At 37.1% G+C, this 24,241-nt stretch overlaps 2 protein-coding genes across 2 annotated transcripts; one reads left to right on the top strand and one right to left on the bottom strand.

Moving 5' to 3' along the window:
- Nucleotides 1-439: 439 nt before the first annotated feature.
- Nucleotides 440-7,119, bottom strand: LOC144662935 (E3 ubiquitin-protein ligase RNF14-like). The gene is made up of 3 exons (XM_078523868.1): nt 6,931-7,119; nt 3,729-4,375; nt 440-3,023 (listed from the first exon to the last, which is right to left on the bottom strand). Exons 1-3 carry the CDS (start codon nt 6,988-6,990, stop codon nt 2,765-2,767), a joined length of 966 nt encoding a protein of 321 aa, XP_078379994.1. The 5' UTR covers nt 6,991-7,119; the 3' UTR covers nt 440-2,764.
- Nucleotides 7,120-11,872: 4,753 nt separating this feature from the next.
- LOC144663049 (COP9 signalosome complex subunit 6-like) lies at nt 11,873-23,275 on the top strand. Its single transcript, XM_078523986.1, has 10 exons — nt 11,873-12,091; nt 12,901-13,035; nt 14,237-14,325; nt 15,735-15,797; nt 15,928-15,975; nt 20,691-20,805; nt 21,353-21,445; nt 21,623-21,723; nt 21,834-21,902; nt 22,953-23,275. The coding sequence occupies exons 1-10, from the start codon at nt 11,908-11,910 to the stop codon at nt 23,019-23,021; spliced, it is 966 nt and encodes a 321-aa protein (XP_078380112.1). The 5' UTR covers nt 11,873-11,907; the 3' UTR covers nt 23,022-23,275.
- Nucleotides 23,276-24,241: the final 966 nt, after the last annotated feature.

The following is a 24,241-nucleotide window of genomic DNA, read 5'->3' as shown; positions in this document are numbered from 1 at the left end:
GAAATAGATACTTTCGCTGAGCTCTTTTCAGTCTGTTCAGCTTCTCCAAACTCGAGTTTAGGAAGTAATATATCAAACACGAGAGACAGTGTTTCATCGGGATATCAAAACACCGAGAATCGACCAGAAGAGAGTTGAAAATGCGACGCGCAGCGGAGTATTTTTGATGTAATTCGAGGTGTTTAGGTAAGCGATGGGACACTGTCTGGAGTGTTTGATATATTTTCTCAATCAAAACAAAAACTACGGAGTAAACGAAGAAATAAAATCGTAAAAAATCTATGCTAATTAAGACCGGGTATCCAAATCTTCTTCACGGTTATTATTTTTCTTTAATTATTAATGAGTTTGAGAACGTCTTATCTGTGTTCCGCTGCAACACTGCACATGGAAACGGATACTTGAATTTCCTAACAGGCTAATCCTTTATAGCAGCAGCAGCCCCAATAAAAAGATATTTCCTGTGATAGATATAATTTAATTGTGCTTTTGAATTGTACAGAAATAATAGCAGTTATGATAACAAATTAACTTACTAATAATCTAGTATGATACAACAAAATTGGTCAAAATTGTTAGTTTTATAAGAAGTGTATATAGACTTCTGGTTTTAATTAAAATTATCTATTAAACAAAGTATAACAAATATAGGTCGAGACACACTAGGCGAGAAGTCGCAGCGACAGGTATCTGCGACAAGTCTACTTTAAAACTACTGCTTTAGTTTTCCTATCAATTTGGCAAAAATACATGATGCTCCGTCATTGGTTAATTTATATTTTGTCGCAGCGTCTTGTCGTAGAAGTGTGCATACGCTGCGACAACGCTGCTTTCGCTCGTTTTGCCGCTGCGATCAGTCGCACGAGTTCAAACGGGTCTGAATTCGTGCGACTGATCGCAGCGACAAAATTCTGTCGCAGCGACCAAAGATTGTCGCAGAAATGCACCATGTCACACGAGGTAACATGTTACAGCAACTTGTCGCCGCGTCATGTCGCCTAGTGTTTCCCAACTATACAAGCTAAACTGCAAAACTTATGAATACAATCATTACCTGCCAACTGCTATAAATATATATTACACTTTTTACATATTGCACTTCATCACTTTTACTTTAGTAGAGTGCCAGCCGCGATCGGTAACAGGGGCACCCAACGGAATATTTCGTTAAAATATCTGTTCGGAAGACGATTTGAGAATTAGAATTTTCGGAACATTCATTGTAATTTTTTTTGCTTGCCTGCCTTTCCTAGGATTTTCGAATATCTAAAAAATGGTATAATTGTTCATTTTAAACGGACTTTTACTCTAAAAAGGTCACCTAGAATTTTCGGGAGCCTTTCTCTGGCTGGAATTTTTTTCGAAAAGGTAAGTTTTGATCCCTATAACTTTCGGATCACAAGACTTTCAACAAGGAAATCCGAACAGATAAAAAATTTTTAGGGGATAAAAATATGCCTGTATCTACCGTTTAAATACTAAAATACGTTCAACGGTGCTATCTTTAAGTGGTTTTGAACTATATTCTCGATGGGTGCCCCTGCGGTAACTCAACATCATCCTCGGTCTTCATGCGAAAACTGAAACTGAACTAAACTGAGTCATGATACAAACAATCTGATGTCATGTGCTTATATTTATAAGTGTAAACTATACAATCTTTAATGCTAAAGTAAGTAAAAAAATGGACAAATTGCTAAAAAAAAATAGGCTCTGCTTAAACCGTTTGAACAGATGTGACAGTAAGTAATCACGGGTTACTGTTATAAAGCTATACACACTTGAAAACGATGCAAAACTTAGTTCGGCGGTTTGCCTTAAACTTATGTCTCACGCATACATTGCTCAGTCTAAAAGCATAGCTCTGAATTCTGCTTGCTCTCTGATGTGATCGTACACCCGAAATACAAGCAATATCTCCGATCTTGGACAAAACTGTAGAGATATTTCCACTAATTTGGGTACCACAGCTCATTTTTTTTCAGCCCGCTCTTCCCATGTCAAAGTCGGTCAATGTTTTCGTGTTGTGAAAACAAAACCAGGTGAATTGCAATCCCCATGAATCAACATCGAGCAAGGGGAGAGGGGGTAAAATATTTTTCACCCGCTTGCGAGTAAGTCAAGACCGTTTTGCAAAAAAGTATGTGACATCTGTTGTCTCAACTAATTTTGTCCAGGGTTGTCGGCTCTCTACCAGGCGAGTTTATAATAGTAAATATAGTAAATTTTTGCCAGAAGATATTTTTGTCTACTGTACAAAGCTCCTCCAAATCGCTAAAAATCTTTAAAAAATTAACGAAGGTAAGAAAAATACTGATGAGTAAAGGAACCGCGTCACGGGGTAGTTATGTTATTAAGTTTTGCCAAATACTCGCTATAAAACTTCTTGTTAGCGAAGAAATTACTTCTTTGGATCTAAATGACAAAACCATCGCTTCAATACAAAGAAATACGTCTACCGATCGAGCGTTGAAATTTAAAGTTACAAACAAACAAGATTACTTTAAAAACTGTTCAATCAAACAGTTTTTCAAAGTCCCATATTGCAATCCGTTTCAATCTTCTTCATTTTTGGCCATCCGTACCTCCATTTGGATTTTCTGTGTTGAAATGTTCCTTCACTGTTTTAAGTAGTCATTTTTATATTTCATTTCATGTCGTGGTCATTTTCTTACATTACGACTTAACTTAGCTAAAATGTCACACAGTTCCTTTAGATCGAGTACCTTATTAAGATATTTCGCTGGGTAATGTTCATTTAGGCTTACATGAAGACACATCGACCACTACCACTTCTCTTAATCTGGTTTCTCTTTGTCATGTAAGTGAAAATGTCCTCTCCCAACAGCTCACGATTTTGATAGAGTAGAGCATTTTTTCTTTCGTCGCTTATTCCAAGCGAGGACAAGAATTTCGTGACAGCAATCACTTGGCGGATTTGGTAAGCTCTGTCTTCAGTTTGTCCCCGTTCTGCGTCGTCAAAAAGCCAACAGCGTGGAGCATCAGACGTCATTTGAGCGTTTCTGTGGCAAAACGTTAGAAATAAGTACAACCACTTAGTGCTCATAAATTAGGTTTTTAGGACTACAATTCAACTGGGAGAGATGAACAAATTTTCACAGCAACTAACAATATACCTGTTAAAATAACGATTCGTTGATGCTTAATCTGAGTCTAACATGCTGCTTAAGAATATTAGTTAAAGAGCTTGGCTACCTGGTCTACTTGTCGCCTGGTCAGATGTCAGTGCAAGCCAAGTCCCCCTTCTTTTTTTTCTCCCCCCCCCTCCTCCTTTTTACCCCCAAAAACCAAACTTCTTATTTTTCCGCGCTTGGCATTGGTTATACAGTTCCTGCGCTTGTCACATTATTCACCTTTAGTGATTTTATTGAAAGTGACAATTGTAAATCAAACTGGAACAATAACAGAGAACTCAATGAGCCAATCAAAACTTGAGGCAAATGCACGCAATCATCGCGAAGCAGGAAAAACGCGTCAGACCAAATCGCAACCGCTTTTGTGCATCTGATTGGCTGAGTAGGTGGCACGAGTTTTTTAAACCAGTCACAGAGCATAATAAAGTAAAACCAAAGCAATTCCAAATTACTTTTTGAAAAACGCTGTAGACGCTCAATATACTCCTTTAATCTCTGAAAAAATACCTCAACTCCCCTCCAGATGCAAAAAGTATGAATAATAGATTGCATATGCTTTTGATCAGACTTTACCTGTGCGGAAATGTGTTGTGCGCGTCTTGCCTTTTTGTCCCCAGGTCTTTTGAGCAAATGAAACAGAAGAATCGCATACAACCGTCACACTTGATGGCGTTACAATCCCCAGGTTCCTTGACGGACAGATTTCCATCCCGGTCAAACGACTTGCACTGATTGCTGGTACACCGTATCGAGAAACACTCATGGAGTACTTCACGCAATCCTCGGGTAACGTCGCCGTCAGTGAAGTCAAAATCTTTGTCCGCTGGACAGATGTGATCGCGGAAGCCTTGGGAACTCAAACGGCTTTTGCACGTTAGGCAGTAGGCTTCACGACACCCCGGGCACGATGTGAAGAGGACATCAAAATTAGGGTCATCATGGTAGAAGAAAAACGGACATTGGTGGTTTGGGCAGGCAACGATAGAATTCCTGTGCCTTAGCTTTCCAATGACGATACCTTCTTGTTGTTTCTTAGGGATCTGACCCAAAATGTCTTGAACGAGAAATGGTTCAAGTTCCGATCCACATGCATCCGCCAAAGGACAACTTAATCCCGTGACCAGTCCAGTTTCCACATTCTTTGCTGTCGTACGTGACTCAACGCAGGTTGTCACACAACCCTTGCAGAAAGTGTGTTCTTTACTGTCACAAGTTATTATCTGAAAAGAAAGAAGAAAACAATGTCATGTCAGTTTTTTTTATTAATAAGAACTTGCTATTCAATTAGACTTCGAGCCCGAGTTTTCCATGAGGGAAAAGTCAACGAAGTGCAGCCTAGATGACTCTAGAGAGATTAAGTATGACCTTTGTTTTTCCGCGGACGGCAAAAATTTAACTTTTGCTGTCTGCCATTTGACTTTCGTACGCGGAAATGAGTAGTTTTGTGTTTGTCGTGAAAGAAGGATCTTTTCCCTTTTTATATGAGGGATTAATTTAAGAATTCCATAAAAGGTAACAAATTCAGTGAAAGGCTAGCTCACGTTTGCCGTATAAAGTCATGCTTCAACTCTCATAGAAAACGAGGGCGAGTTGTCCAACTGTTTCAGTAGAAATCCTAAAGGATTGCAGTCCAAAACCTTCAATTTAATGTACTTTTAATCTAAAAATCAAGAAAAATTAACTCTTTAAAGAGCCGCGCATGCGATCGTGTTTTATCGGTGAATAGGAAGCAATCATGGAAGAACCAATCAGATTCCCGGATTTCCAGTAGAACAAGGCAATGTACATGTAATGCAATGGTTTCGAGAAGTCCATGGCAGAGTTTGTTACTACTGGTCGGTAGTCAACGCTTGGCACATGTTGTTGGTCTGTATATGATGTTTATATTCCGAGTCTAATATTCGGCATTTATAAAAGTCGGAAAAATTCCGCAGAATTCTTTTTGTGTGTGACGGAACAAGAAAAGATTCGACTAAAACAATTAGACCACTCGCGCCCCTCGTTAATTTTTTATGAGTGATAGACGACTCAGCTACGCCTTGTTAACTACACTCTTTTCTCTATAAAATATTGTTTTTCCGGCCCAGGCTGAAAATTATTATTTTTTTTGCCGATTTTAGGCTGAAAATATTCTTTTGAATATTCTTAGATTATAGCAAAAAAACCGTATGACATGTCCGTTTTGAAATATATTGAGGTATCATTTACAAGTGTTTCTTATAACATAATTCTTGCAGAAATGTTATTAGCATCAAACATACGGCTAGCGCTGCTTTTGTTGTTTTTCTGGCTAGTTTTGCCATTTAGAGAATGGAATAATTTTATACTATTTAGTTGAAACAGTAATTGTATTGTATCGTATTATCAGATTTTCAACACACAACTATATTAACTTTTGAAAATCTCAGCCTCCGCTTTATTTTTAAAATATTAATAAAATTTCGCAAATTTCAGCCTCGATACTCGTATAAAATATATTATTACAGAAAAAGAGTGTATTCGGTCGCAGAAATGCGTGTTCTTCTATTTTGGCTCGATTAACAACGCAGCGCTGTTTAGGAAATACGAACCGCCTATTGGTTGATCTGCGTGATGTAACAAATCGAAACAGAATACGCTGGATGAAACTCAGTTCCAAAAAGTTATATTTTAAGCTCGTCAACAATGGGCTGCATGTGTCTGCACTTCACAAAATTTCAGTAATTTTTCTACAGCGTAGCATGACTACATAGCCTTAAAACTCGTGATCATGAATTAGCTCAACTCTATTTTCGTAGCTTTTGCATACAAACGTAGTGACGTCAGCGAGAACTCAAAATCGCTATCACAACCAAGTTCTATTGCTGTTGATTTAGTATACGTAATCAGAGTTAAAAGGCAACTGAAACAACGTAAGGTACAACCAAGGTTGCATATTTTAGCTAAATTTATGGCAAGCAAAATTTGATTTCTTTAATACTTGAATTTTAATCATAGCCTCTTCCGTATTCATCTGTCAGTTATACTGGAAAAGTTCTTCCTCTTGCAAACTGGCGACTTTCGGCACAAAATCTTGTACACTTGTAGCTGTTCTAGTATTTGTAACGAAATAATATTTATATAGAATCGAATGAAAAGATGTAAATATTGCATAAAAAGCGACAAAATGTCCAACGTCAGTACAAGATATATAGAGTCACCCTATCAAGTCTAGGGACGCCGGTAGCTTCAGAAGAAAACTTATCATTTTCAAAACACCGCAAATACACTTGTATTAAAAAAGAATGATTTTCTCTTGCTTCCAAGAACTGTTTTGTTTCGGTTACTGCCTTTTCTACTGCGCACCTTTCCGGCACAAACAAAAAATTCTTAATAATAGAGTCAAAAATGAGCGAGAAAAAAAAATCACATAAGTTGAAATCTACCGGACGCACACTCGTTCCGTCTATGACCCAATGCAGCATAGATCCGGTACATCGTACCTGGCATGCCCTCCCGGATTATTCATAAGGATAGCTTACGGATATCCGTTATTAGTGTACCGTTTTCAACACACAGGTTAACCCATGTTACTATATCGTATAAAATCTCCAATCGAATTGATTTTTGCATGTTCTAATCGCCGGAAAGCGTAGTTGAGAATGACAGTTTTTATACGATTTGACTTTCGGTTACTTTCCGGCCTAATATAAACACTGGTAGATATTCTCATATCTTCCCAGTACCGTGTAAACTTCGGTTTTAAATACAATTTGGCATGCACAGATATGAAAAAAACAACATTTTTTTCGCTTACCAATGAATTTTTCCGCTCGCAAGTTGCACATTCTGTTGATGAAGATTGAGCCTCGGCCATCTCTGTTAAAATTGGCAGTGTGTGAATAAAGCAGTAAAACTGTTGTCCGCCGGAAATTTGTCAGGATATGTTGACAAGAAATTGTGTTCTTTGCTGAGCTTTCAGACTGTTTGAGTTGTCTTTAAACGAGGCACTTTAAACTTTGTTTTGAAACGTGGTGCCCAGCTTCGGCTTTTATAGGAAATATCATTGCTTTATTTTTGAAAACTTGATAATTTCATTTTCTGAATAAGCGAGTAGTTACTCGCGTCATGGGCTTAAATTAACCACTTTCTGAGCAAAGCGTAACGCTAATTATATATTCTTTACTTCGCGAGATTGTATGTACGCAAATGAGCGTATTAACGTCAACAACTGACATAGAAAAGAAAGTGTTGTCAGCAGAATTTTCGAGTTTTTTCTTACATCAGCATCGGTGAAATACCCAAGCAGGGATAAAAATAGTGCAACAAAAACATCACTAAATTTGGTAAGAACAAAAATAAGAACAAAATTGTGCATTTTGTGCCACGTTCAAAGCTGTTCGCATGCGAGGTGTAATACTATACTACTTGCCAAATACTCAGAGTAAAATGGTCACAAATAAAATATAACTCATTCTAAGAAAGCCATCGGGATAGCTACTAGCTCACTGAGCTCATAGGCAGCTCAGAGCTAGCTAGTAGCTTCTTAGAAAGCAACCGGGTCTTAATTTAGCTGATTTAAAATTTCAAAACAAATATCCGCGATGAATTTTCCAGAAACAAACGGGCCAACTTCACAGAAATAAAGGTATGTTACAGTAGTGAAACACCGCCTTACGGAACTCCCCATAAATGTTCGAAAATGTGATCAGTTTTAATTTTATGACCTGATTTACGGTGCTGAGTAAATTTAACATTGGAAAACCCCTTTAATACGAATGAAACTCTTTAATATTTTTTTTATATTTTCCATTCAATTTCATAAAGGTAAATAAACCGCTGTAGCAAATTTGGAGAAGCTAACTTTTTGGAGCGTTAGCCCTTTGCTCCGACAAAGAGCTATCGCTCGAAGCATCAGCTTCTCCAAATTCCCTACGGCGGTTTATTTGCCTTTATCAACTTGCAGCTGATAATCGACTAATGATTTTAAAGTGTTCAGTATTAGTACCACACATAAATGTTTCAACCTACTCGCTAATACGACCACATTGTTTTTTGTCCCTATAATTGTAGTCATTTTAACCATCGGGATCCACTGCATATGTATATATACAAAAGCTTAGACACTCATGCAAAGCAGCCTGCATAACCCGGAGGAGGGGGTACTCCATATACGGCCTATACGGAGGGCTCCGCCCGAGGGGTACCTTTTCAGGCTTCAGGTATATAAGGGAAGGGATTTCACAAGTTTTGGTATATGAAAAGGTATGAAAATCCGTCATTTAGGTTTTTTAAAGGGCCTTTAATTAAAAATTTCGAACAGACGCTCTTTATGGCTGTATTATTTTAATTTATTAAGCGCTGCATAAAAATGACAAGAAAACGTCCTGTTCTAAGTCTATGCCATGTCTTTTAGGTATATGTAAGGGGTTTCTTTTTTTAGTAAAAGGTATACAAAAGGGGTATAATTTCTGTCAAAATGGTATATAAAAGGGTAAGGGGTAAGAGCTTGGGGCGGAGCCTCCCCGTACAAAACTCTTTTGAGTGCCCCCCCCCCCTCCCGGGCTGCATAATAGGTACTCAAAAGGAATTGGAATAGTTTTTGTGTTGATCCATGCTTTTGCACGGCTTGTACTATAAATGATATTCCTTGGCAGCCTTTCCGATCCTGGTTTTCGTAGTCATTTCAAGGTATATAGAAGCCTTTATGCGTGTCGGCTTCTGAGTTACCATTTTTTTAAAGGGCTTTATCAAAACTATCATAGTCACTTTCTCGATTTTATTTACAACGGATGCTTGTTTGAAAAAAAAAATGTCCGTCTAACGTACATAGAGTATAGTGTAGTGTAGAGTTGTGTATCATTACTTTTTATTTATTTTTATCATTTCTTTTTTTTTACGGTGTAGAAATCAAAATTGCTTTTTTGAGGAAAACCTTTCAGTTGCAAGAATGTTCGCATTCATGCAGGAAAAACATTTAACCTGAAATTTGTGGAATTGCGAGGACCATTTTATTTATTAATTTCGCTCAACTTTGTGGCAGATAGTTTATAAATGAGGACAATATATAAAAAATAAAATAGCAAGAACAACAACATCAAAAGAAGCCGGAACATGTAATCCAGAATGCGTAATTACATGTAAAGTAAAACTAGGAGTTGCTGATAGCAAGTAAAGTGCTGCGAAGTGAGTTATAAGAATAATAATTATAATAGTAGGAGCGGAACGGAAGGTCATAGGAATGTTTCGGATTTTCACATTTTCAGATGTGAAAGATATGATTTTTCTAAGCGAGTGAAAATGCTAGTGACATTGAGAAAAGGAAGCAAAGTAAAAAAACATAGCACGTGCAATTCGATCGCAAAGCCATCAGAAACATCAATTTATGACGTCAAAAAGCTCAAAGCTCGTTCCATTCTAGCGCGCGGTCATTATGAAAACGTTTTCGTGGAGCCTTCGCAAATAATCCTCGTAGTGTTTTTGCTGTACATATTTCGCGCTTAAGGCACAGAAAGTATTTTTTTTCCTTAAATTAACTTAGTAATGGATAATTATGACAGCGAATTATAAGAAGGCCTCGTAAATTCGTTATTCATCAGAGATGGCGCATAAGGGATGAAAAGACCGTTTCTCCAGGTTCACTTTTCTTGACCATCTTGGTCAAGAGAGGTTTCTTGGACATCGCAACCGACAAACGCAGCTTCCACATTTTACATGCCGCTGATCATACATACTGCATGTACTCAAAATCATCGCCAGTGAAAAAGTCAAATCGAGTGTGTCGCCTATATAAAGCGCCCAGGCCCCGCGCGGACAGTCAAAAATAGTTCTGCTGCTACGCTAAGGCTTCGCAGTAACTACAAATGTCGTAAATGATGCAAAGTTCCTTTGATGATAATGCTTACAGCAGAAGCTCGGTGAGTGTTCTCATTTAGTTGTAATGTTAACTTTCTTAATAAAGTGGTCTGCGTAAGTATGACGTTTTAATTGCGTCATGATGACGTCAGAAAGGTTAGGTAATGTGCCTTAAATAGTTCTTTTAGTGCGTCAGCTCAGGAAAAGGTCACGTTCAGGTGTAGTTGGTAATATGTCTCAAATATGTTTTTTCGTTGTGTCATAGAAAAAAAATCAAGTTCAAGCGACCTTTTCCATACAAGGTTAAACGTGCTCAATGGAAACTGTTACCATTTAAGGTTACCATACAGTAAAAACCCGCGTATAAGAACCTAAAATTTAAGAACTTGTTTTAGGCTAAAATTTCATTTTTAAGCACCCTTCACACAAGAACCATTTTAGGCTAAAATTCTAAAACAGGTTCTTATTTTCAAAAAAAAAAATCTTCTCAAAAATATAGAATTAAAAAAATCTTCTCAAAAATATATTTATAACACAGTCTGTTTTTAAATAGGAACTTTGACATTTTATCATGTTGTGTTGTTTTGTATACAAGATTTATTGGGAATTATAGTGAAGGTTACAGTATAGGTTTGATTTCAACAGAATCATATAAACTAGTATTAATAGTATTTTGCTTACCAAAGCCTCCAAGTATACTGTTATTGGACATTAAAGACCAGATCATTTAAAAATTCTACTTTATTTCTTGAACAAAAGTTAAGAACCTAATTAAGAACCCAGTTAGCCTAATTTTACACTAAATAGCATTTATATAAGAACCTGTTTAGGCTAACTTGAAAAAACCTAGGTTCTCATACGCGGGTTTTTACTGTATACCTTCGAAAAGCCAAAGTTGGCTCAAAAAATCATTCCCTAAAGTGGAAGGTTTACTTGATGCTCTTTCATATAAGACGAAACCGTTCGAAAACTCTGTGGAAATCGGGTATATATTGACGAAGAAATACAAAGATATTTCGTGTTCTGGTATATCTTTACTATAAACTCAAGGTTTTCTCATTTAAAAGGTGGCTTGAAGACTTATCGCACTGTTTTCTCAAAATATTTTGATAAAGACGCGTTTGAAGAGCTACGATTTAATCGGATTTTTTTTCAACTTTCGCAAAATTTGGTGAGCCTGTAGATTGACATATTGTAAACAAAGCTGCGTTTAAGAATTCCAAAATACTCCAAAATTTCACCGATCATGACTATTTGTAGCCTGCAGAACAGGCGGTTTATTTTGCGGGTCGAAGCGCGAAGTGCGAGTTTTTATTTTGCGGGTCGACCCCGCAAAAAATAAACCGTCTGTTCTGCAGGCTAGACTATTTGCGTTCGTCCGCACCGGTTTTTTTTCTCTCAATTTACGAAATGTGGTATAACTTTTTTACCAGCCGTGACTTCTGTAACTATGAAAGGACCACTCTGCACTGACAAACAGGAGCAAATTGTAGCCGGATCTTGGTGTAGATCAGGATCAGAGGTAAACTTAATAAACAAACATTAAATACAGGGCTGATCAAATAGCTATGTTATAAATTTATTTTAACCCAATATTTCGGTTGAACAAAACAAAGCTTCATAAGCTTTGTATGCCCCTGATGAAGGTTGGTTTTGTTCAACCGAAATATTGGGCTAAAATAAATTTATAAAATAGCTGTTTGATCAACCCTGTATCTAAAGTTTGTATAACTTTTTACTGGAATAAATATTGGAACAGTCATATGTGTATTTTAAGCACCTCTGACGGCGACTTTTTTGGAAAAGATCCAATCACCGAAATATGTTCTTGTTCTGGGTGAAGCAAAAAACTGAATTATCGAGTTTGGCAGACGAGGGTGGAGGATTGGGGCGGGAGTTACCACCAAGCCTGGCTGCTCAGCTGTTGTGGCAATCCAATATGGCGTCGTCTATGGAGGTTCAGTCGAAAGAGACAACTAGTTCGAAGGATGCTTCAGAGACTGTTTTGGCAAGTTCTGGTTCAAGTGGAAGTGTTTCTGTAGCTCTTCATCCCCTTGTTATCATGAATATATCTGAGCATTACACCAGAATAAAGGCGCAGTACGGGAATGCCAATCCTCAAGGTAATTTTGTTTAAAAACTTCGTAAGACGGAAATCTCAAAAACTGAAAGGTCATGTTCCTGTTTTGTGTTTCGGGTACTTAGGCTAGCATAACGTTGTCTGAAATACATCTGAGGTAAAACGAGAACGTGGGACCTGCGTACAATATTGAAAATCATTCGAATTTTGCCCACTGTTTACATAAAATTATTTAACAAGATAAACTGTTGAGTATGACATCAAGGCATTGTAAAATAGCATGGTAAAACACAAGTGATTGCGAGTGATATGATATTGTCTACCAATCTGAAGTCTATGTTACATACACACAGAATTTTTTCATAATTTATTTTTTCATTCATGCCAAAATTTCTATCCTGCATGCCAATCAAATTCCACTTTAGATATGTAAACAAGAATTGCCCCAAGAGTGTTACACTGCACGCAGTATATACCAGTGTAATACACCAATATCAATGTAACAAAGTTTCCAACCTTTTTATTACCATTTATTATTACTAACATAGAATAGTTATATTAATGTTCACCTCTCCAGTTTCTTACTCAGCTTTAATAAAAAAAAGAAATCATAAATTGATGGAATTTTGAGTATAAAAAAACGTTTTAGCTTAGTTTAGTTCTGTACATGGTATTTAAGAGTTCATAAAATTAACAACCCTCCAGGAAAGCAATAAAATATCATGGTTTTTAGCCAATTCCAATAGTAGCGACACTCTAAAAGAAATGACCATCTAAAAGTAATAATAAGATGAGGTGAATCTGAAAAATAAGCTGGATCAGGAAGTAACAAAAGTCTTTTTTTTGTTCTAGTGATTGGAGCTCTTTTGGGAACCCAGGATGGTCGTACAATAGAAATTTTCAATTCCTTTGAGCTTCAGTTTGATCTTTTTGATGATGGACAACTTGTGATAAATATGGAGTACTACAAAACAAAGGAAGAGCAGTGTGAGTTTATACAGATGCCTCCCTGGGGGCAGGGGGCAGGGGGCAGATGCCTGGGGGTAGGAGGCAAGGGGCAAGGGGTACTCTCCTATTATAGTTATCTAGGTATGGGCTGTAGCTCGTGCAAGGTCTTACACGAATGGCTCGCTACCCTTTAAGAGAACAATAGAACAAACAACAGGAACAATGCCCATAGCCCCCAAAACAACAGCAACTGCTAGACTAGATGACCAGTAGAGTTACAAGATTACTTGTAGATTTCCTTCTAGAGTTGCTACAGCTGTACACTTCTGCTTTATTGGGTAGAGGTTTTAGAGTTGAACATCACAGTATTCAGGTATAGCTTACTGCGCAATGTCCTTCCTTTCCCATGCATGGAAACCTCCTCCATGGACACTCAGTTTTGTTCTGGCTTCTTATGAAACCTCAGTCTGTCACTCACTCAGTCACTCACTCACGCCCTTTATGTTGGGTGGCATGTAGTGCAGCAAGGTGATCCCTCCACATCTGTCGGTCCTTTGCCATGATTCAAATGCTGTTCCAGGTCTTCCCTATCTGCTCCACTTCCTTCTCTACCATCTGCTGCCACGTGATCTTCGGATGACATCTCCTTTGTTTTCCCTCTGGCATCCAGTGCAGAGCGATTTTGGCAATGGAGGTCTCTTGGCGAGTGACAACCTCAGTCTGTACATTATTTTGTACAAACACATACCATATAGTAAACAATAAAGATGGTAAATTTTAAGCTTGGAGATAAATAATGAAGATGAATATTATTGTTCAATATGACATGAGCGTTGGACAAAGAAAAAATCTGAGTCCCTGACGGGAATTGAACCAATGGCCTCCCAGATACCGGTTGTTTACTACGCACTTGATGATTTGTGACGTTGGTGATTTTAGCAGTGTGCAGGACGCGTGTCACATGTCAACCTAGAAAATGGCCCAGCTCACCATGGGTCTCTCTTAGCTCAGTTGGTTTATAGAGTGCCCAACCGGTTTCTGGGAGGCCATGGGTTTTGATTCCTGTTGGGGACTCAGATTTGTTTTTTGCCCCATGCTTGTGTCATATTGAACAATTCATCTTCATTACATACATATATTAACTTGAGAAGTAATTGTTATTAGTAAGGGAATAGTTTTTACCTGTTTAAACCAGAACAGTGTGTTGTGAGTTCTTATCATGTGTGGCAATTTTTTTTAGTTCACCAGGTGTTTAAGAATTTGGATTTTCTTGGCTGGTACACAACTGGATCAGGAGCAACTGAAAATGATATCAAAGTACACAAACAGGTGACAGACAAATCTTTTTTTTCTGTGGATTTGCTGTATTGAGGAACCACTAAAAATAATAATATTCCAGAAAACCTAATACTTACCCTTTCCTTTTAAAAGCTGGATTGGCTCAAAATATTTGTTTTTGATACAAACATGTCATTTTTTCATTCAGTTAATCTTAAACGTTGTCGCCCCTTGTGTTCAATAGATTGCTTTCATATTTTAGATCATGCCTCTCCCAGCTTTCAACTCAAGATGAAGGAGGTTATTCATATTAAAAAAGAACTACATTGGCTCAATCATTAACTAAACCATGTTAATCTAAAATTATCCTTTTAATTCTCACATTTTCATGTTCTGTTGTCACTATTTTTTCTTAATTAGCATTTTGCAGTCTACTTATTATTATTCAATTTTCTACGCTTTGTATATCATTCAGTTGAAGATGAAAAAGGTCTCTGGTGAAACATGATTTGTAAACTTAAAAAAATTGCTGTTTTCTTTAAAATCTAAAACAAAGTTGTATTGAAAGTGCTTTTTATAAAAATCAAATATTTCAGATACATGTTCAAAAATAATGTACATAACATGTACTTTGCAGTTACTCTCACAGTGTCTCTCTCCACCCAGGTGTATAAATGGGTACCGGCTGGGGGGTAACCCTGCGATGGACTAGCATCCCATCCAGGGGGGAGTAGCAATACTCCTAGTCGCTTAATGCTACGGAAACCGGGAAGTGTGGAAGTGTGGGGCTCCGCCTATCAAGGCAAATATTTAGATCGGATTGACACTTTCTTTCGGCGAGACTATCGTTTTGGCTATACAAATAAGATCATTTTGATATCTGATGTTATTAAGAATAGGGACAGTGATCTTTTCAACAGAATCACAAGTGACACTGGCCATGTATTATATGACTTGCTCCCACCCAAACGGAACAGAGCTCTTAGAGAAAGGGGCCATGACTTTATACTCCCTAAAGTAAAAACAGAACGTTTCAAACGCACTTTTGTAAATAGATGTCTTTTTAAATTTATTTCTTAAAATCCTTGTAACTGATACATATAATAGGTTCATTTTACTAGTTTAGCTTATTTTAGATTGTTTTTTTATTGTAAAGCCACACGTCTGTTGTGACTAGCTTCTTAATAAAGACTTCTACTACTACTACTACTACCGGGATAAGCTCCGGCTGTATGAGCCTCATGGCTCGGACACAGACTTTACCTTACTTTGCAGTTACCCTGTGAGCAAAGTTTCCTTCTATCTTTCTATTAAAAAAAGGGGAAGAGGAGGATTTTTCTTTGAAGATCGAGGGTAACTCTGGTATCATGCAGTGCATGTTTTAACCATATTCTTAAATTTAATCCTTTGAACACATGATTTCAGCATTTAGTCTTAGTTGGATGTTTTTACCTCAACAGATGTGCGAGATAAATGAAAGTCCCCTATTTTTGAAACTGAATCCGCTAGCCAAGACTAATGATGTAGGTATTTTTTGTTTCTTTACATTAAGAACAGCACTTGTTTATTAATAGTCTGGACAGACATTTTTTTTGTGTTCAAAGATAACCTTTCCAACTCACATGAATTTAAGTTACTTTATTCTCATTTCAGTTACCAATCAGTTTATATGAGTCCGTGATTGACATTGTAGATGGAGCGGTAAGATTTTGGTACTGATGCATGTAAATTATGGCATATTATATTGTTAACCTTTTCATTTCCATAAGTGATAGATTTTATTTTTTCCTTACTATTATTAATACATTGTCAAGCAAATGGGCAATTCTCCAAATTCTCAGAACCAACATTACAAGAAAAGTATTAAGTGCGACTTTTTCCAAAAATCAACTAATATCGCCTTTCGCCGGCACAAATTGGAAAAATCGATTTCGCTCATATTTTGCCCATAGATAGGTCCTAGTGAGAAACCAAACGGACTGCAGTTAGTTTTTCCTAATACAGCTTCCTTTCGCAGAAATATGCAAAAAAAAAAAATTTTGCCCCAATTGGGCTCAAAATCCACTTCCGGTTTGACTGATTTTATTGAAAGTTTGATCGCCTCGCGCATTATACTGCAGCTGTTTATTGATATTTCAATAATATTTATAATGTAATTAGGTCTTTATTGTATGACTGAACGAAAAATAAAACAAATCGAGATTAATTTTTAGCCTGAAACGGGGATAAATCCAAAGGCAAAATTGGCAAATGAGTAGCGAGCGAAATTATGCAGTAAAACTCTGTCATATTTTTCTATGTGCGATAACTTAAAATATCGTAAAAACAATTTTTATGGGTTAACTAGACACTTATCTAATAGGATATCTAAAAAAATCTCTGGGGAAAAGGTTTTTAGTGGCCCGCTTCGGCCTTTGATTATCACTAATTTTGCCGTAAATCAGCTAAAATGTAAACAATTGCGTGACACGGCTTGTCACAATACCCGTAAACAGTTTCACAATTTCTGTATTTTAAATAATCTAATCATTTAAAATACACGAAAAGGAGTAGATGTCACATGCCGATTGTAAATGGGTTCTTAAAGTAAAACCTTTACTTGCTATATTACCCTATAATGAACATATGTTTAACCTATCATTGAGGTGTGGCTTTTCCCGCGAGCTGGCTGTGCTGTTTACTACTCTTCAGCTGAAATTAAAAACAAGGCAAATTAATGTACCATGTTTTGTCTGCTCTTAAACACTGAAAGTGTATCTACCTTTAATAAGACAATTCAGAAGAATTCAAAAGTGCTCAGTTATAAGATCTTTATTTTTCATGCACCCATCATGACGGAGAGTATGACTGTGCACTCTGCTACACGGGAAATAATTGTCGTTTCTTTTATAATTCATAAGATAATCCTCAAAACAACGAATAGGCATACTAGGTTCACATTGAAAAATGCCCCTACTTTCACAACGTTCGTTTATTCATGATCATTGTAGAGTATTAGGTTTTTAGATCTAGTGTTATTTCTGTTCTAGTACAGTTCGCTGAAAGTTAGTATTTTCAAATATATTTAAGTTAAATCGGTAGACATGAAACTCGGTCTACTGGTGAATCCAGCGGAGATGACCAGTTCTTCATCTTTTGTTACAAAACTGACTATTTTGTACTAAAATCAGTGCCAACTAGACTCCACCTCCCACTCCATTTTAAGGAAACGAAAGGCGAATGCCCACCTCCCCTCCTGCTGTCCACTGATGGTGGTTTCAGTTGCATAAGCCGATAAGGCAATTGTTTTCAATGTAAAGCTTGCCAAAAAATCTTATCCTCTTTATAGAGAGCTATAGTTTTGTTTGGGCCACTAAAAATGGGCAAAACGAGGTGAGACTATTGCAACAACTGACTGCGGCAAATCAAAGGCTGGAAGGGAGGTTGAGAAGGTTGGGGAGGGGGAAGGGGAGCTTGCAGGGTGGAATTTTAAAATTTTTCAACAACGTACATGTATGTAATTTATGCGATGACTGCTCTTACTTAAATAAACATGATCGTCTCCACCAAATGCTGGTATAACGAATTTGTCAATGCTCAAATATTGGATGGAGAGCAGACGACTTGTTTCCAGGTTTTCACTCATGATTATCTATGGAAGGCTTTTTGCGGGTTATCGTAACATGGGAAGTGCCGCCGCTATCGCTGGTTATTGCCAAATAAGTATTTCAAGTACAAAACGCATTACATTTGTAGACATGTTCCTTCACTGGTTGATTTAGCAGAGACAGGGCAGAGAAGACGTACTAGTTTTTTTTTTTTTTTAAGCAGTACCAACTAGACTCCGCCTCCCACCCCTCTTATAGGAAAGGATATTCAAAAGCCTGCCTTCTTCGCCGCTCCTTTGCCCTGTCCCTTTTGTTCCCCTGCTGTTCTCTGCTGCTAATTTTGACAGCTTCTCTTCTTCGGAAATTGAACACAAAAATTTCCCTGCGTGATCTGCACATACCTTATGGAAACAGAAGGAAAACTGTCAGACGTACTTGTATGTCGAAATGCCTGCATTCAGACAAGAAGCGAGTGAGACGTTGATATCTACCTGATCCAACGGGAATCAAATGTCCCGTTCTTTTCATGATTAACTTGGAGAAGATTTTGTTTATCCCTTAAGCTTCCATCGGCATTCGGACATTTTCCTCTGACGATTTTATGCTTTGGTACCTCTTGAGGGACCCTACATCTTTAGGTTCCTCTTGTCCAGCCGAGACCATGGGTTTATCAGTCATTACGTCGACACTTTGAGGAGTGTAAAAAATCGTAGCTCGAGCAAGAATCAACTCTTCTTCGCTCTCCATTTTATGAAACTCCCAGAGTGACTTGTGCTGTGCTATATTTTCAGTGCATGATAATAGTGAGACTTTCTCCGTAGGCTGATTTCTGTCGCTGCGATCAAAGGAGCACTGACTTTAAAAGAACAACAAGCATTCATCTTGTTTTATCCGCAAAAAGCGAAGAGTCGTGTTTACCGATCGAAGTGTGGAATTGGATAAGGACTTGTTATCAAAATAAAAATAATTTGATTATACAATTTGCAGGTCGCAAAGAAACTGGATTCAGGACTGATGCAAATATTGCGTTAAAATCTGGCGCTAATCATATTCGAAGCTTCAGCTCCTTGAAACGAACTATTCGGGCACAAAATACATAGAACTTTGTACATAACTTAGAACTGCAATGCTATATTTTATGTCTTATACCATAAAATTGTTTAAAATCCTCAGTAATATCTTCAATGTTGATATCTATTGGCCGTAGACAATTCTCCCCAATAATTTCTTGTGCTTTATATTTTTCATTAAAGGAAAATGAATTGGGAAAAATATCGGCAATTTGAGACAAAAAGGAAACAACAACGCATCAACAAACAAAACGGCAACATCGTCGCACTCGACAAATACTTATAATTTAATTGTTGCGTTGTTTCCTTTAGATCACGCAAAGAAATAAACCAAACAATATTGACTCGTTATTACGTAAAAAAAATTGAACTGAGAATGCTTTCCTTTATACGACCGGTTTTTGTGGATGATCGAATGATCAACAGCTTAAAACAACTATTAACACAGGACTAAACCATCTAGCATGTTGTGATCAAGAACGTGTAGAGATCACGCAAAGGTTCCAGAAATGGCGAAGCGAAAAAATCTAATATTGCCTTTACCTTTTGAAATAGTTCACCATATAACATGTTTCTTTGCATGGGTTGTTTGACGGAATTGTCTCAAGAGCGTCAAACATGCATTGAAAACGATAATTTCATTCGCTGTCTACCTCTGTCACGCAATTGCTGTCACGCAAAAACGGCAGATTATCGGCAAAATTAGTGATAAATACAGGCCAAAGCGGGCCACTAAAAACCTTTTCCCCAGAGATTTTTTTAGATATCCTATTAGATAAGTGTCTAGTTAACCCATAAAAATTGTTTTTACGATATTTTAAGTTATCGCACATAGAAAAATATGGCAGAGTTTTACTGCATAATTTCGCTCGCTACTCATTTGCCAATTTTGCTTTTGGATTTATCCCCGTTTCAGGCTAAAAATTAATCTCGATTTGTTTTATTTTTCGCTCAGTCATACAATAAAGACCTAATTACATTATAAATATTATTGAAATATCAATAAACAGCTGCTGTATAACGCACGAGGCGATCAAACTTTCAAAAAAATCAGTCAAACCGGAAGTGGATTTTGAGTCCAATTGGGGCAAAATCTATTTTTTGCATATTTCTGCGAAAGGAAGCTGTATTAGGAAAAACTAGCTATGGTCCGTTTGGTTTCTCACCAGGACCTATCTATGGGGAAAATATGAGCGAAATCGTTTATTCCATTTGTTCCGCTGTCTGGTTGATAATTCTAGAAAGTCGCACTTAAAGTTGCTAAGGAGAATGATATTTCTAGTTTGGACAAACATGATTCCACTCTATTCTAAGCTATTATACATATATTTTTCAGAAAATAAAATTTCAAACTACTTTTTACTTGCTGTACATCTTACGATTTAACCCTCCAAGTTAAGATCATTTCAGTCGCCATGGCGACTAAATTGGAACCGAAGTCGCCACCCTAGCGACTAATATTGAGAACAAGGATTGAAAGCTGAGCTTAATTTAGCGACTTAAATTTTTCACTGGCGACCAAACTTGAGCAGTTGGTGGCCAAATGGCCACTAAGGAAAAAAAATAAACTTGGCAGGTTGCGATTGTTATGCAACCAAATCATCTGATCATCTGATTTTGCAGTGAACAGTGTCTCACCCATTGAAGCCTAAATTTTTTACAGTGTTTCCTTGCTATGTAAGCTGTCATCTAAGAACTACATGTACATGTACATGATTGTAAATATTTTTTCCCCCTAAAACTGACTGTTAAATTGCAGGCACGCATGTTATTTGTGGAGACTCATTACACCTTAGCGACAGAAGAGGCTGAGAGAATTGGAGTTGATCATGTGGCTAGATTGTCAAACACTGGGACAATTGATGGCTCAACAGGTGTGTATGTGACTACAGAGCTACAAATTTTAAGTGCTTGGTTGCCACACAGGCTAGTATCCCTGAATTCTTAGTGGCCCAGGCCAAAATAAACTGGCTCTACATATTGGAGTTATCTAAAAACTCGATCATGAACGGCTTTGAATTTTGCACTTTAGAACTAAACATTCAATAAAATTGATGAACTTAGAGTAGAGGAAAAAAAGGAAAGAAAAGAAAGGTACTTCAAGGAAAATACATTTTATTGTTTTTGTTACTCTTTTCATACTTCTCAAATCGTAGTCGCCCTTTGGGCGATCAAACCTCAACTTTTAGTGGCCCTGGACACTTTTTAATCACCACTGGAGACCGTGAAACCGCCAAGTTTTAACCCTGTGACAAGAAAATATACATGTGCATTGGAAAAAAAGCTTGACAGCGCTTTTAAGAGCTCCAAATGTCTCAAAGCAAGCCACATTCACATATGTGTACTTGTATATGTTGTAGTTCATGACAAGCTCAAAGTTTTAATTATAATATTATTTTTCTTTCCCTTTATTTTTTGCAGTGTCAGAGCATCTTCTTGCTCAGTACAATGCAATTAAGATGCTGCACTCCCGGGTCAAGATGATTTTAGAGTATGCTAAAGCTGTGAAAAATGGTAAGATCTTTATTTGTAAAACTTGCTGAGATTAAATACTCCCATTAAACTGTAACAAATATATGGTGCTTTCTATTAAGCCAAAAATATTTTCTAGAAATTTTGGTGGAAAATCAAAAGAACAACACCCATAATCTAAATAGTGGAAAACTAACCTTTTTATCTTGATCCATGTAGGGGAAGTCCCATGCAACCATGAGATAATGCGCGATGCCTTGAGTCTGATTCAGAGACTGCCTGTCATGAAGACTGATGTATTTCGAGAGGACTTTTACAATGTATGTTTTGTTCTCAGTCCATAAAATTAAAGAATACTCCACATGCTACAAATACATGAACTCTTCCACTAATTGAAAGTTTACATTATTGTTTGTAATTCCTTTCACAGCAATGTAATGATGTTATGTTGATGTGTTACCTATCCACCATAACAAAGGGTGCCAACAGTTTAAATGAGGTATGCTAATCAGTGTTTTTGTGCTAATATTATTTTTACAATAACTGCAGAAATTCTCGCCTGCGACTCATGGATCTACAACTACCGTAATGATTCAATTTAGCGCCCGGGGCTCTTATTTACTTTGGGCACCTTAAGGGAGGGCGCTTATTCGAGACAGGGCGCTTATTTAATTTTTTGCAAAACAACCAAATGTTTAAAACAAAACTTTAATATGTTTTAAAATAACTAGCAATAACATGAACTGTAACTGCAAAAAATTGTTGAAAGTTCAGTTACTTTTACAAGAATTGTTCATTTTAGCAGTAAATACATGTACGGTACGGTGAATGTTCATGAGTTTATCTTTTCCACGTCAACGACTTCAGTAGAGTCAGTAAGCCACAATAGGAGCGCTTTTAAGAATAGGGTTGCGTATACGAATGGGGTGTCTTATAAGTATGGGGGCGCTTATTAGAATAGGGGCGCTTATTAACAAAGACACATCCGAAGGTGGGCGCTTATTCGGAAGGGGCGCTTATTGGAAGTGGGGCGCTTAATCGAATCATTACGGTACTTTGACAATTTTATGACAAAATTTGTGATCAATAACAGGACAGATGCATAAAAAAATTTGACATCAATTGTTAATTTGAATGTAATTGTCATCATCACATAATCAAGTACACATGTAGCAAGAGGTAACTTATGATGACCAAAGAAAAACTGCCTTGATGTTTAAACAAATTCTCCAGTTAGCATTAGAAGAAATGTATGGAGACCAGTAAGGAGAATTTGTATGTTGATATATGGGCTCAAAGGGTTAATACATCATCAAATTCTCCCAACTTGTACTGTAAGAAATGTATGGAGACTAGTGAGGACAATTTGTATGTTGATATCCAGGCTCAAAGAGCTTAATACAACATGAAATTCTCCCAACTAGTACTACAAGAAATGTATGAAGTCCAGCAAGGAGAATTTCTAAGTTGACATAAGGCTATTACATGGTCTTCAGCCAAGTAACATTCTTAAATTCTAATTTCTGTTTAATGCTTGTTCTTTTTTCAGTTCATCAACAAGTTCAATGTGGTTTATGACAGAGGAATGGGTCGAAGAATGAGAGGGACCCTATTTTAGGATCTGAAATACATTTAATGTGCAAACAAAGCATTTTCCTTGGGCTTCCATGTTTCTTTTGAGACACAAGACTTGGGAACAACCAACAAACAACAAACAAAACAGAAGAAAAGAACAAGTGGAAACATCAGCATTCAGGATTGTACAGAACAGCATCAACAAAACACTTAATGTGCTCAAAACAATTTTATCCTGAAAGTGCAGAAAAATAATTAATGTTTTCTTGATTTATTTAATAAAAACTCTGAACAAGATTTTTGTAAAATTTAAATGGGATCTAAGCCAAACTGGAAATTGTGAGCCTGTATTTTTAATTTCATACACATTTCCATTTCAGTGTCGTGTTGAAAATAATATTTCTAAAAAAGTAGAACCTATACATTTCCTGTAATCAGAACTTTTTGGGGTTTTCAAAATCAGGCTAAAACAAGAGAACAGAGGTCCTTTGAACCTACCCATAGCTGAAATACAACAGTACTATATTTTCTAACCTTCCCCTCAAGAACACAAAAAATATTAAAAAATTATGTGTAAATAATTTAAATTTTTATAAAGACCCCAAGAGGATGGTGGTGGTGGTGGTGGTGAGAGGGGGGGGGGGGGGTTTAAAAGTTAAGCCCCCATATCCTAAAATTCATCAAGAAGTTTACTAAGTTTATGGATGTAGGTTTATTCCTGTTGATGTTCATTGAATACTTCTGTTCAAGTAACTTGTACATATGGTGAGGTTTCGCAGTAAACGCCCAGGGGGGGGGGGGGGGTATTTGGGATGTTAAGTGACAGGGATGATCGAATGGGGGCAAAAATCAAGACCCAAAAAAATCCCTAGGGCTTCCTCCAAAACCCCAAAAAATGACAGCAAAACACGTTTGTTTGTACTTTATTCTGTTTATTTGCAGAACTATGCAGCCAAAGCACTACCACAAATCTTTAGATCATTTTAAATACCCAAAAAAATCCCTACTTTAATCAAAAAAATACTTGCCAAATTTTCCTACCCAAAAAAATCCCGGAATCGAAGATTTCAAACCCCCAAAAATCCTTCTATCATCCCCGTTACTTTAAATCCCGAGTACCCCCCCCCCCCCTGGGAGTAAACGCTACTCATCATCTGACAGTTGTGAACAGCCGACAGGTGCAAGTAGTCTATTGTAATACAGTTCTTGATTTAGTAAACTTGTCTTATCAGATATTTGTCTCTGGTCCCTCCAGGTGGGGGG

The sequence above is a fragment of the Oculina patagonica genome, chromosome 8 (genome assembly GCF_052425735.1).
Source record: "Oculina patagonica isolate OP01 chromosome 8, crgOcupat, whole genome shotgun sequence".
NCBI classification, from domain to species: Eukaryota; Metazoa; Cnidaria; class Anthozoa; order Scleractinia; family Oculinidae; genus Oculina; species Oculina patagonica.
The sequence above is the reverse complement of the archived record's forward strand: the minus strand, read 5'-3'. Positions and strand labels throughout refer to the sequence as shown.